The following is a 14369-nucleotide window of genomic DNA, read 5'->3' on the forward strand; positions in this document are numbered from 1 at the left end:
TGGGAGGCGGATTTTCTGAGCAGACAGACTTTTCGTCCCATGGAGTGTGCTCTCCATCCGGAAGTGTTTTCAAGGATAACCCTCAGGTGGGGGGTTCCGGAGTTGGATCTGATTGTGTCTCGCCAAGCTTCCAAATTACGGTTCGAGGTCAAGAGATCCTCAGGCCGCTCTGATAGATGCCCTGGTGGTTCCTTGAGATTTTGGTCTAGTTAACCTGTTTCCTCCGTTTTCTATCCTTCCACAAGTCATTGCTTGTATCAAGCAGGAGAAAGCATCTGTGATTCTAATAGCTCCTGTCTGACCTCGCAGGATATGGTTTGCGGATCTGGTAAAGATGTTGTCTCTTCCACCTTGGAGGTTACCTCTGAGGAAGGACCTTCTAATTCAGGTTCCATTCCTCCATCTAAATCTAGATTCTATAAAGCTGGCTGCTTGGAGATTGAACGCCTAGTCCTGTCTAAACGTGTTGTTTGGAAGCGGTCATTGATACTATGCTTCATGCTCTTAAACCAGTTACTTGCAGGATTTACCTTAAGATATGGCGTAAATACCTTTTTTGGTGTGAAGCTAAAGGTTTTTCCTGGAGTCGGGTGAGGATTCCCCGAATTTTATCGTTTCTTCAGGATGGCCTGGAGAAAGGTTAGTCAGTCAGTAGTATGATTCGTTTTGCTTATAAGACAGCTGGACAGCAGCCTCCTGAGAGAATTACAGCTCATTTCACTAGTGCTGTCTCCTCATCTTGTGCTTTCAAAAATAAAGCTTCTGTAAAACAGATTTGCATACTTTTTCCAAATTCTATAAATGTGATACTTTTGCCTCGGCTGAGGCCTCTTTTGATAGAAAGCCGGTGGCACCTTCTGTTTAGGTCCTCCTGCCTTGTTCTCCCTCCCTGTTCATTCTGTGTCCTCTAGCTTGGGTATTGGTTCCCACTAGTAATTGGAATGACGTTGTGGACTCTCCATGCCATGGGAAAGAGAAATTTATCAGCTTTGCATAAATGTTGTTTTTTCTTTCAGGGGATGGAGAGTCCATGACCCCGCCCTCTTTTTAAATTATAATTTGGCAGGGTTTTTGTTAGTAATCCTCTGGCACCTCTATACCCTTGTGTTTCTTCTTTTTCCATTTTCCTTCGGCTGAATGACTGGGGATTATGGGTAAGGGAAGTTATCAGCTTTACTGGGGTTCTCTTTGCCTCCTCCTGCTGGCCAGGAGTTGAATATCCCACTAGTAATTGGAATGATGTTGTGGACTCTCCAATCCCTGAAAGAAATACATTTATCAGGTAAGCATACATTTTGTTTTTTGCACAGTACCATGTTCCGTGGTTAATTGGAGTGAGGGAGCTGGTGCCGTGCAACTGACCAACTAATCGCAGACCACCTAATCAATATTGAGATTTTTATAATCAATCTTACGATTTAGTTGTTTCAGCCCTAGTTGTTGGAAACAAATGTTTTTGCTTTATTTTATCATCTGTTAATGCCAATTAGAGTTAAATTACAGGAAAAGGGAGTCAAATAAATAAGATTAATGTAAAGTTGTTGTTTTTTTACTACATTAATTTAATATTTTATAATAATTTTAATATTAGTCTGGGTTTTATGTACCTTTTATCAAATTCCTTTCTGTTATGATGTTACCAGTGAGCTATATGGCGTTACTGAATTGTTCTCATGGACACTAAGGGGTCAGTTCTATTTTTACACATCTTGTACAGAAGTTGAAATAACAAATACTCATATATTTACAATAGATATTTTTGTCCTTTCTATGATTTTTTTTTTTACATGAAATAGAATGTGTTTTGTGGGCCAAGTTAGGGAATGGTCGCGTGTTTCTTTTTTATCTAGAATTCATATCCGCTTTTCATGCATTTATAAGCAGGGCAGCAAAGCACTGATGTGTGCCACTACACAAGAACAGTTTGTTTTTTGCCACAATTTGTTACACTCAGCTGCATCTTGTTTTGAAGAATCTCTCATACTTTAAGGGACGGTAAAGTCAAATTTGAAAAGCACTTAAATGCATTTCACTTTTGTGAAGAAACATATTCCCAATAAACCTATATATATATATATAATTTTTTTTTATATATATATGTATACTCTGTGGACAGGCATTGTGTTTGAATGAGAGTACACAAGGCAATATGTACATATGCTTTTTGCACAGTAAACCTGTGTCAGGGTGCCAGGAATCGGACAGAGACAAGAATTGCAAAAATAATCACACCTTTATTATTAGCAAAAATAATAAAAAGTCCACAAAACAAATAATAAGCCAGGAATAAAAACCAGAGCTGGTAGTCAGACGAGCCGAGTCAGGAGCCAAAGCAAGTAGTCAGATGAGCCGGAATCAGGAACAAGGAGAACAGCAGAGTCAGGAACAAGCCAGGGATCAGGAACCAGGAGGGACGTCCGACAGCCAGGTAATACACAGGAGCTCTCACAAACAGGTCTGAGACAACGCAAGGGCAAAGCATAATGAACAGAGGCCCTTTAAATAATAAGTGATGACATCACAATTATGAGACTGCATCCTGTCAGCAAGAGAGGTGAGTAAAATGGCTGCCAGCTGCACATGGCAAACAAAACAGGGGGAAAAACCCTGACAAGCTGTTGCTAAAGTAGGCATAATACGTGGCCCCTGGACATACGAGAGTCAATAATGCTGCAGACCTCATACTCCTCATGGTTGTCAACAAAGATAGGACGGGGACGATGCAACAGTGGTAAACCGATTACAAACCAATGGTTTCAAGAGGGAGACATAAAAAACATTGGAGATGCGCATTGCAGGAGGAAGGTCAAGAGTGTAGGCCACAGGATTGACCCGTCTGAGTATTCGAAAAGGACCAACATAACGGGTAGCCAGTTTATTGGAAGGCACACGAAGGTTCAAATTGCGGGAGGACAGCCAAACTCTCTCACCAACCTGGTAGGAAGGCGCAGGCAGACGCCTACGATCGTCCTGGAACTTTTGGCGCTGCATAGATTGATGAAGGCAATCCTGAATCTGCACCCACGTGGAACGGAGTTGCCGGAGATGCTCCTCCAAAGCCGGAATACCCTGAAACATGAATGAATCGGGCAACAAGGATGGTTGAAACCCATAATTCGCCATGAACGGGGATAACTTGGAGGAAGCATTAATAGCACTTTTACGAGCAAACTCTGCCCAAGGTAACAGTTCAGACCAATTATTGTGGTGATTTGAGACATAGCAACGGAGGAACTGTTCCAGAGCTTGATTAGACCGTTCCGCAGCCCCATTGGATTGAGGGTGATATGCAGAGGAGAAGGAAAGCTGGATCCCCATTTGAGCACAAAAGGAACGCCAAAATCTGGAGACAAACTGGCTACCCCGGTCTGACACTATCTCCTTGGGTAACCCATGTAAATGGAAGACCACCCGGGCAAAAATTGAAGCAAGCTATTGAGCGGTAGGCAGCTTCATCAAGGGAATGCAATGTGACATTTTAGAAAAACGGTGAACCACCATAAGGATAACAGTATTGCCATTGGAAACAGGGAGCTCGACAATGAAGTCCATGGAAAGATGTGTCCAAGGACGCTCACCATTAGCAATAGGTTGAAGAAGACCCACAGGAAGATGTTGAGGAGTCTTATTCTGTGCACAAACTGAGCAGGAGGCAACATACGCAGCAACATCAGAACGAAGACCTGGCCACCAGAATTGTCGAGTGACAGACCAAATCATTTGGTTCTTGTCTGGTTGACCTGCGACTTTAGGATAGTGGTAAGTAGGGATGCACCGAAATTTCGGCCGCAGAAAGTTTCGGCCGAAAATTGCATTTTTGGCTATTTTGGTTTTCGTTTTTTTTGCCTGTTATTTTCGGTAAAATTATTGTGTAACATGTTTCAAATTTGATGCTAGCCTAGAGCTGCTGTTTAAGTTTATTACTTGACTTTACTGTTCTGCATATAATGAGTTTTCTAGGACTATACTTTATTTGGATAATTAGTAAAAAAAAAACCTGTTAAATATGTTTCTGTTACATAGAACTAAATGAAGAATAATAGAGTATATTGATATTTATAATTGTTTTAAGTAGGGATGCACCAAAATTTTGGTCGCAGAAACATTTTGGCCGAAAATGGCATTGTTTGCCTGTTTTGTTTTTTTTTTTCTTAAAATTATTGTGTAACATGTTATTGTTTTAAGATATTTTTGGCCAATTTTAGTGTTACTTTCAATAAAAGTGTGAGATTTTTTTATTGGCTCTAATTATGCAAAAAAAAAAAAAATTAAAAAAAATTAATTTGAAAAAATACATTTTCGGCATCAGTTTCGGTTTTCGGCCAAGTGCATCCCGGATTTTCGGATTCGGTTTCGGTCCAGAATTTCCATTTCGGTGCATCACTAGTGGTAAGTGTGCAAAAGTTTAGTTTGAAGATTCTCAGGAACAAAACACTTACCACTAGGTTTCTCAGGAGGTGCATTGGTTTGTGCAGCCAGGATCTCCTCCCCCAAGGGAGAAGTCAAATTAGTACGTATGGTAGCCAAAATATGGTCAGGAGGTATAACTGGAGTAGGTACAGACTCCTCCTTAGACAGAGGCGAAAATTGTCGATAGAGGGCATCAGCCCTAACATTCTTACTACCAGGCAGGTAGGAGACCACATAATTAAACCCGAGACAAAAATAGCGCCCATCTGGCCTTTCAGGGCGACAAACGTTTTACTTCAGATAGATAAGTTAAATTCTTGTGGTCAATAAGAATGAGCACAGGCACGCTAGTACCCTCGAGAAGATGTCTCCATTCCTTGAGTGCCAAAATTATTGCCAGTAATTCTGTGTCACCAATTTCATAATTGCACTATGCTGGAGACAATTTCTTAGAAAAGAAACCACACAGATGCAAGGAACCGTCAGGCGTAGGACGTTGAGACAAGAGGGCACCTACTCCAGTCTCAGATGCATCAACCTCAAGAACGAAAGGCAGGACAGGGTTAGGATGAGCCAGAACTGGAGCGGCAGCAAAGGCAGTTTTAAGACTATCAAAGGCCTTAATGGCAGTAGGTGACCAATGGAGTGGATCGTTCTCTTTACGGGTAATGTCTGTGATAAGTTTGACCAAGGAAGAAAAGTTTTTAATAAACTTTCTATAGTAATTGGCGAACCCCAAAAAACGTTGAATAGACCAAAGACCAACTGGGTGAGGCCACTGCAGAACTGCAGATAACTTGTCAGGATCCATGGAGAACCCTGCAACAGAGATAACATAACCTAGGAAGGTTACTTGAGTCTGATGGAACTCCCATTTCTCGAGTTTACAAAACAGGCCGTTCTCGCGTAGTCTCTGAAGAACCCGAGTAACATCAGAACGATGAGCCTCAAGTGTGGATGAGTGTATGAGGATGTCGTCTAAGTACACCACAACACACTGTTGCAACATATCTCGTAGGACATCATTAATAAATTCCTGGAAAACAGCAGGAGCATTACATAGGCCAAAGGGCATTACAAGATACTCATAAAGCTCGCTCCTGGTGTTAAATGCTGTTTTCCATTCGTGACCCTCCTTGATCCTAACGAGATTGTACGCTCCTCTCAAATCAAGTTTAGTAAAGACCGTAGCTCCCTTGAGGCGGTCAAAGAGTTCCATAATGAGCGGAATAGGGTAAGCATTCTTAATGGTAAGATGATTAAGACCCCTATAATCGATGCATGATCTTAACTCGCCACCGTTTTTCTTCACAAAGAAGAAGCCAGCCCCTACAGGAGAGCAGGATTTGCGGCTGATCCCCCGCAACAGAGCATGGGCAACATACTCCTCCATAGCACAATTCTCCGCAACAGACAGAGGGTAAACCCGGCCCGAGGAGGAATGGCTCCGGGTTGCAGGTCTATGGCACAATCGTAAGACCGGTGAGGAGGCAACGTACCGGCACGCACCTTGTCAAAAAGTCTAGGAACTCTCGGTACTCCTCTGGCAATTGAGATACCGAAGAAGTGCACAAGACTTTAACTGGTTTCCGAAGACAAATGGAAATACATTGCAGAGACCACCACAAAATTTCGGACCTGCGCCAGTCGAGACTGGGATTGTGCTTTTGGAGTCAGGGATAACCCAGAACAACCGGAAAATGCGGAGAGCTTATCACCTGGAACTGGAGGGTTTCAAAATGGAGAGCCTCAACAGCCATGGATAACGGAGCAGTTTCGTGAGTAACGAGTGTGGGCTGAAGGGGCCTGCCATCAATGGCCTCAATAGCAAGCAGAATGGACCGAGGCAAAACAGGAATGGAGTGCTTTGATACAAAAGCACTGTCAATGAAATAGCCCGCAGCACCGGAGTCAACAAAAGCCTGCGTGACTATGGAGGAGTTCACCCAGGAAAGGGCAACCGTGACCAAAGGTTTCTCCTTTAGCGATTCTGGGGATGAGGATAAACCACCCAAGGTCTGCCCCCGACAGGACCTTAGGTGTGAGCATTTCCTAGCCGTGTAGGACAAGACTTCAAAAGGTGGCCCTGTACCCCACAATAGAGGCAGAGCCCCTCCCTCCTCTTTAAGGCCCTCTCCGCAGCAGAGACGTGTGAATCCCAACTGCATCGGCTCAGCAGTACCTGGTTACCCGGGACCAGGAGGCATGGGAGGAGAGGGAGGCATGGGTGGGAACAAACACGTAAGAGACAATGGAATAGGAGGCTTCCGCAAGCGCTCCTTGAAAGAGGGCCTCTCTCTGAGTCTGATGTCAATTAAGATAAAAAAAGACACCAATGCCTCGAGATCCTCTGGTAAATCTCTGGCAGCAACTTTGTCTTTAATCGCATCAGAGAGCCCATGAAAGAAGGCAGCAACAAGGGCTTCATTGTTCCAACCTACCTCTGCGACAAGCGTACGGAACTCAATGGCATACTGAGCAACAGATCTTGTACCTTGCTGAATGGACATGAGTCGTTTAGCAGCAGAGGAGGAGCGAGCCGGAACATCAAACACCCTTTGAAAGGAGGCCACAAATTCAGGGTAATTTAAAATCACAGGTTTATTAGTCTCCCACAAGGTATTAGCCCAGGCAAGAGCTGTGTCAGAGAGTAACGAGATGAGAAATCCCACTTTAGCTCTGTCAGGGAAACGCCTGAGGTAACATCTCAAAGTAAATGCCCACCTGGTTCAAAAACCCTCTGCACTGATCAGGATCGCCTCCATATCGCTGAGGTAGAGGTGCAGAACCGGACATGCACCTGGTAGGTCTAGGTGCAGCAGCGGAAACAGGAGCAGCCATAACTTGCGGGACACTTTGGTCCAAATGTGCAGTGCGAGTCAGCAGGGTTTTGCAGAGCTAGTGCAAATTGATCCAAGAGGTGATCCTGTTCTTCCATCCTGGAAATTTCGCAGGTAAAGGTGGATTATTAGCACCATCAGGATTCATGGCCCTTGCGTAATGTCAGGGTGCCAGGAATCAGACTGAGACGAGAAGTGCAAAAATAATCACACCTTTATTAATAGCAAAAAATAATAAAAAGTCCACAAATCAAATAACAAGCCAGGAATCAAAACCAGAGCTGGTAGTCAGACGAGCCGAGTCAGGAGCCAATGCAAGTTGTCAGACAAGCCGGAATCAGGAACAAGGAGAACAGCAGAGTCAAGAACAAGTCAGGGATTAGGAACCAGGAGGGACGTCCGACAGCCAGGTAATACACAAGAGCTCTCACAAACAGGTCTGAGACAACGCAAGGAACAGAGGCCCTTTAAATAATAAGTGATGACATCACAATTCTGAGACTGCATCCTGTCTCACACTGATGATGAACACCAGTCTGGCCATAAAAGGAAGTGCAGGAAATGAGCAGCATCACACAGTATGCACCAAAGTCAGCAAGAGAGGTGAGTAAAATGGCTGCAGCAGCACATGGCAAACAAAAGAAAGGAAAAAACCCTGACAAGCTGTTGCTAAAGTAGGCATAGCTTTTATTAGAATCCTTTTTTACCCATACATATATAGTACAACAAGGCTTCTCTTCAGAATGAAAAATAATTGTGTACAATTTGTTTTGGGTTTTATGCCCCATTAAAATAGGTGCTCAGTTAATCTGAGGGCAATGTGACGTCTAGAATCTGGGCCTCCCTCAGTACGTATATCTATTTTTACATGATTCCCCAGTTTTTCGATACTCAAACACAGCTTGAAATGTCACAAATATTAACAATTAAACAAAACCTAAACATCCATATATTTTTTTTTATTTTAATACTTTTACAGTATTGTTTGATCATAGTATAGTGGTATCAAAAGTATTGTGGGTCCACTCCATTTGTAGTTAAGCTTAGATTAAAAGGACACAAAGCTATAATAAGACATTGTGCTCTGTGGTATTAAAGGGATAGAGCAGACAATATTAAACAACTTTCTTATTTACTTCTATTATCATTTTTTCTTTGTATCATTTGTTGAAAAGCAGGGACGTATGCTTAGGAGCTGTCCCATTTCTGGAGCACTATATGGCAGCCATTTTGCAAGAATGTTATCCATTTACAAGAGCACTAGAGGGCAGCACTCTATCCTGCCATGTAGTTCTTTAGATGCCTACCTAGGTACAAAGAATATCATGGGAATGAAGCAAATTTCATCATGGTATGTTCTGTCTGAATAACAAAAGAAATTGTTTGGGTTTCATATCCCTTTAAACAAGTGCAGGCACAGTGTGTACAAACCAATCAGTGTCTGTACCCTCTGAGATCACATTCAGAAGCGTTGCAAAACAAACGGTTTTAGAGACAAATCAAAATAGGAAACACTTTTTATTTATTTTTAAAAAACAGACGACATGTATATCTGTGTATCTAGCTAGCTATAAAATATGTACATACATACGCCAGACAATATCATATTAAAAATTGCAATAAAGTATATGTGCCCAGCCACAAAATCAAATTAATATACAAATTGTCCCAGTATATATTACAAAATGGTAAGTTATTAAATGTGCCCATCTCAACAAGTAATATCTTGTACATCTCTCTCCAGCCTCCTGATTTTCTTTCCACTCGATCTTCTCTATATCTCCCTTCCTCTTCTTTCTCTCTCTGTCCCTCCCTCCCTGATGCACTTCTCTTCCCTCGCTTCCTCTTTTCTCTCTATCCTTCTCTCGCTTCCTCTTTTCTCTCTATCCTTCCCTTGCTTCCTCTTTTCTCTCTATCCTTCTCGCTTCCTCTTTTCTCTCTATCCTCTCGCTTCCTCTTTTCTCTCTATCCTTCTCTCACTTCCTCTTTTCTCTCTATCCTTCCCTCGCTTCCTCTTTTCTCTCTATCCTTCTCACTTCCTCTTTTCTCTCTATACTTCCCTTGCTTCCTCTTTTCTCTCTATCCTTCTCTCGCTTCCTCTTTTCTCTCTATCCTTCCCTTGCTTCCTCTTTTCTCTCTATCCTTCTTGCTTCCTCTTTTCTCTCTATCCTTCTCGCTTCCTCTTTTCTCTCTATCCTCTCGCTTCCTCTTTTCTCTCTATCCTTCTCTCACTTCCTCTTTTCTCTCTATCCTTCCCTCGCTTCCTCTTTTCTCTCTATCCTTCTCACTTCCTCTTTTCTCTCTATACTTCCCTTGCTTCCTCTTTTCTCTCTATCCTTCTCGCTTCCTCTTTTCTCTCTATCCTCTCGCTTCCTCTTTTCTCTCTATCCTCTCGCTTCCTCTTTTCTCTCTATCCTTCCCTCGCTTCCTCTTTTCTCTCTATCCTTCTCGCTTCCTCTTTTCTCTCTATCCTTCCCTCGCTTCCTCTTTTCTCTCTATCCTTCTCGCTTCCTCTTTCTCTCTATCCTCTCGCTTCCTCTTTTCTCTCTATACTTCCCTCGCTTCCTCTTTTCTCTCTATCCTCTCGCTTCCTCTTTTCTCTCTATACTTCCCTCACTTCCTCTTTTCTCTCTATCCTTCCCTCGCTTCCTCTTCTCTCTATCCTTCTCTCGCTTCCTCTTTTCTCTCTATCCTTCTCTCGCTTCCTCTTTTCTCTCTCTCCTTCTCTTGGTTCCTCTTTTCTCTCTCTCCTTCTCTCGGTTCCTCTTTTCTCTCTCTCCTTCTCTCGCTTCCTCTTTTCTCTCTATACTTCCCTTGCTTCCTCTTTTCTCTCTATAGTTCCCTCACTTCCTCTTTTCTCTCTATACTTCCCTCACTTCCTCTTTTCTCTCTATCCTTCCCTCGCTTCCTCTTCTCTCTATCCTTCTCTCGCTTCCTCTTCTCTCTGTCCTTCTCTCGCTTCCTCTTTTCTCTCTATCCTTCTCTCACTTCCTCTTTTCTCTCTCTCCTCTTGCTTCCTCTTTTCTCTCTGTCCTTCTCTCGCTTCCTCTTTTCTCTCTGTCCTTCTCTCGCTTCCTCTTTTCTCTCTGTCCTTCTCTCGCTTCCTCTTTTCTCTCTGTCCTTCTCTCGCTTCCTCTTTTCTCTCTATCCTTCTCTCGCTTCCTCTTTTCTCTCTATCCTTCTCTCGCTTCCTCTTTTCTCTCTATCCTTCTCTCGCTTCCTCTTTTCTCTCTGTCCTTCTCTCGCTTCCTCTTTTCTCTCTATCCTCTCGCTTCCTCTTTTCTCTCTATCCTTCTCTCGCTTCCTCTTTTCTCTCTGTCCTTCTCTCGCTTCCTCTTTTCTCTCTATCCTTCTCTCGCTTCCTCTTTTCTCTCTATCCTTCTCTCGCTTCCTCTTTTCTCTCTATCCTTCTCTCGCTTCCTCTTTTCTCTCTGTCCTTCCCTCGCTTCCTCTTTTCTCTCTATCCTTCCCTCGCTTCCTCTTTTCTCTCTATCCTTCCCTCGCTTCCTCTTTTCTCTCTATCCTTCTCTCGCTTCCTCTTTTCTCTCTATCCTTCCCTCTCTTCCTCTTTTCTCTCTATCCTTCCCTCGCTTCCTTTTTTCTCTATCCTTCCCTCGCTTCCTTTCTTCTCTCTATCCTTCCCTCGCTTCCTCTCTTCTCTCTATCCTTCTCTCGCTTCCTCTTTTCTCTCTATCCTTCCCTCGCTTCCTCTTTTCTCTCTATCCTTCCCTCGCTTCCTCTTTTCTCTCTATCCTTCCCTCTCTTCCTCTTTTCTCTCTATCTTTCCCTCGCTTCCTTTTTTCTCTCTATCCTTCCCTCGCTTCCTTTCTTCTCTCTATCCTTCCCTCGCTTCCTCTCTTCTCTCTATCCTTCCCTCGCTTCCTCTTTTCTCTCTATCCTTCCCTCGCTTCCTCTTTTCTCTCTATCCTTCCCTCGCTTCCTCTTTTCTCTCTATCCTTCTCTCGCTTCCTCTTTTCTCTCTATCCTTCTCTCGCTTCCTCTTTTCTCTCTATCCTTCCCTCGCTTCCTCTTTTCTCTCTATCCTTCCCTCGCTTCCTCTTTTCTCTCTATCCTTCTCTCGCTTCCTCTTTTCTCTCTATCCTTCCCTCGCTTCCTCTTTTCTCTCTATCCTTCTCTCGCTTCCTCTTTTCTCTCTATCCTTCTCTCGCTTCCTCTTTTCTCTCTATCCTTCCCTCGCTTCCTCTTTTCTCTCTATCCTTCCCTCGCTTCCTCTTTTCTCTCTATCCTCTCGCTTCCTCTTTTCTCTCTATCCTTCTCTCGCTTCCTCTTTTCTCTATATCCTTCCCTCTCTTCCTCATTTCTCTCTATCCTTCTCGCTTCCTCTTTTCTCTCTATCCTTCTCCCTCCCAGTTCTGTCTTGTTTATCTACTCTCTCTCTCTCTCTCTTTCTTTCTTTCTTTCTTTCTTTCTTTCTCTTTTCCCCCTCTCTCCTCTCTCTCACACAGCAGGGATTACTCTCTCTCACACAGCAGGGATTACTCTCTCTCTCTCTCTCTCTCTCTCTCCTCTCTCACACAGCAGGGATTACTCTTTCTCTATCTCTCTCTCTCTTCTCTCTCTCTCCTCTCTCTCTCTTCTCTCCTCTCTCTCTCACTCACAGCAGGGATTTCTCTCTTTTCTCTCCTCTCTCTCTTTTCTCTCTCTCTCTTTTCGCTCACTCTCTTTTCGCTCTCTCTCTTTTCGCTCTCTCTCTTTTCTCTCTCCTCTCTCTCCTCTCTTTCTCTCTCACACAGCAGGGATTATCTAGTAGGGGTGGTAATACATTTGCTGAAGCATTTATTGTGCTTTGGAACTGGAAATGACAGCACTGTGTTTTGCTGTTCCATGCAGTATCATCTTGATAACCAAGGGTGCAGTTTAATTCCCAATTGACAACTTCATATGTGTGAGTTCATCTTAAACACGTATGAGCATGTCTGGCATTTAGCCCCCAAGCTCAGCAGCACATTAGCTTTGGCAATCAGAGTTAAAGGGACATAAAACCTAATTTGTTTTCAATTTCTTGACTCGGAGCATACAATTTTAAACAACTTTCCAATTTATATTTATTATAAATTTTGCTTCATTCTCTTGGTATCCTTTTATTGAAGGAGCAGCAATGCAGTACTGGGAGCTAGCTGAACACATTGATAAGTCAACAATAAGCAATAAGTTTAAAACTGTATGCTCTGTCTGAATGGTGAAAGTAAATGTTTGGTTTTCATGTCCCTTTAAAAATAAATTTGGATATTATTTTGTTTTCGTAAGTGTTTATATTCCCACTAGCTTTTAATTAGCAACAAGGGCCTCTCTTTGTTTAGATTCAAATACAGTTGCCCTGATAATATTTGTGCTCCCATTATAAAGTGTTTTAGAGAAATAACCACAAGTGTACTCCCCTCTAGTGCCCTTTTACTGACAGAGTACAGTTGAGTTTCTGGGATGTGCCTGGTTTATATTCTATCACTGTTCTTCCTCTAACTACCTTCCCTACTGTCTATGCTCAGGGGGTGAAGGCGTTGGTTCTGGCTCTGCACCAGGAGTGGCTGTGCGTACGGCGCTCAGCACAACTCCCCCTGACCTCAACACATGACAAAGCCATACAGTTCCTGCGAGACACAGTCCTGCTGCTCCACAGCCTCTCCCAGAAAGACAAAAACTTCAGTGAGCACTGCCTGGAGGTTCTTCACCAATACGACCAAGCCATGCCGGGGGTCCGGGCTGTCTTCAAGAAGTTCCACGTGCTGAAGGAAAATGAAGGTCAGCACCTGTTGCTAAACCAAGTTGTCTATTCCATTTCAATTTAGCTTCTTTTTAAAAATCTTTAGGGCATACTCGGTATTTAAGATCCATCTTACATGTAATGTATCCCTTATTTACATGAATATATATATATGTGTGTGTGTGTGTACCTACATAGGTAAATAATACCGTATTGTTCCGAGTATAGGCCGCACTTTTTTCCCCTGATGCAAGTCTTTAAATCAGGGATGCGGCCGATACTCGGGATGTTGCTGTGAGTGATCTGGGCGGGGTTAAGCGGGCTTCCTGGAGATTCTGTCAGCTACAGCTGACAACCTAAGCTCCCGCACACCACACTCCCTGATAGGATGGGCACTAGGGACGATCCCCTACTCAAAGTTGTATTCTTAATTGGCCACCGCACCGTGCCACAGAAGCAGGGTATCATGTTTTTTTTAAAGAGAGTGAAAAGTGCAAAAAGAAAACACCAACGTGTTATGTACAAGCAATAGTGAAATAATAAAATCATCTGTGTGTATCCTCTTCAAAGGGTTAAAGGGACATTGTACACTAGATTTTTCTTTGCATAAATGTTTTGTAGTAGAGATATTTATTTTTATATATATATATATATATATATATATATGTGTGTGTATATATACATATATATACACATCCCATCTTTTTGTAACAATGTATATTTTTGTTTTCTTTCATGTAATTAGCAAGAGTCCATGAGCTAGTGACGTATGGGATATACATTCCTACCAGAAGGGGCAAAGTTTCCCAAACCTCAAAATGCCTATAAATACACCCCTCACCACACCCACAAATCAGTTTTACAAACTTTGCCTCCCATGGAGGTGGTGAAGTAAGTTTTTACTAAATTCTACCATTTTGATGTGTTTTCTTCTTCTGAAGCAGTTTTTGGTAGAAAAGTACTTCAGGCAGCTGTTTCAGTTTGATTCTTCTGCTTATAATTTCAGTTTTTTTCATTATAAGATTAAAACTTTATTTTGGAGTGTGGATTATTTTTCAGCGGAATTGGCTGTCTTTATTTTATCCCTCCCTCTCTAGTGACTCTTGCGTGGAAGTTCCACATCTTGGGTATTTATTATCCCATACGTCACTAGCTCATGGACTCTTGCTAATTACATGAAAGAAAACATAATTTATGTAAGAACTTACCTGATAAATTCATTTCTTTCATATTAGCAAGAGTCCATGAGGCCCAACCTTTTTTGTGGTGGTTATGATTTTTTTGTATAAAGCACAATTATTCCAATTCCTTATTTTTTATGCTTTCGCACTTTTTTCTTATCACCCCACTTCTTGGCTATTCGTTAAACTGATTTGTGGGTGTGGTGAGGGGTGTAT

The 14369-nt window shown here is 42.6% G+C and overlaps 1 protein-coding gene across 2 annotated transcripts in view; it reads left to right on the plus strand.

The window, feature by feature from the left end:
- ATRIP (ATR interacting protein) overlaps nucleotides 1–14369 on the plus strand; it is a 236748-nt gene that overhangs the window by 187298 nt on the left and 35081 nt on the right. For both annotated transcript variants that reach the window (XM_053721193.1, XM_053721194.1), the window contains exon 13: nucleotides 12758–13010. In XM_053721193.1, the coding sequence (XP_053577168.1) occupies nucleotides 12758–13010 (253 nt within the window). The remainder of the gene's footprint in view (nucleotides 1–12757; nucleotides 13011–14369) is intronic.

Source organism: Bombina bombina, chromosome 7, assembly GCF_027579735.1.
Source record: "Bombina bombina isolate aBomBom1 chromosome 7, aBomBom1.pri, whole genome shotgun sequence".
NCBI lineage: Eukaryota > Metazoa > Chordata > Amphibia > Anura > Bombinatoridae > Bombina > Bombina bombina.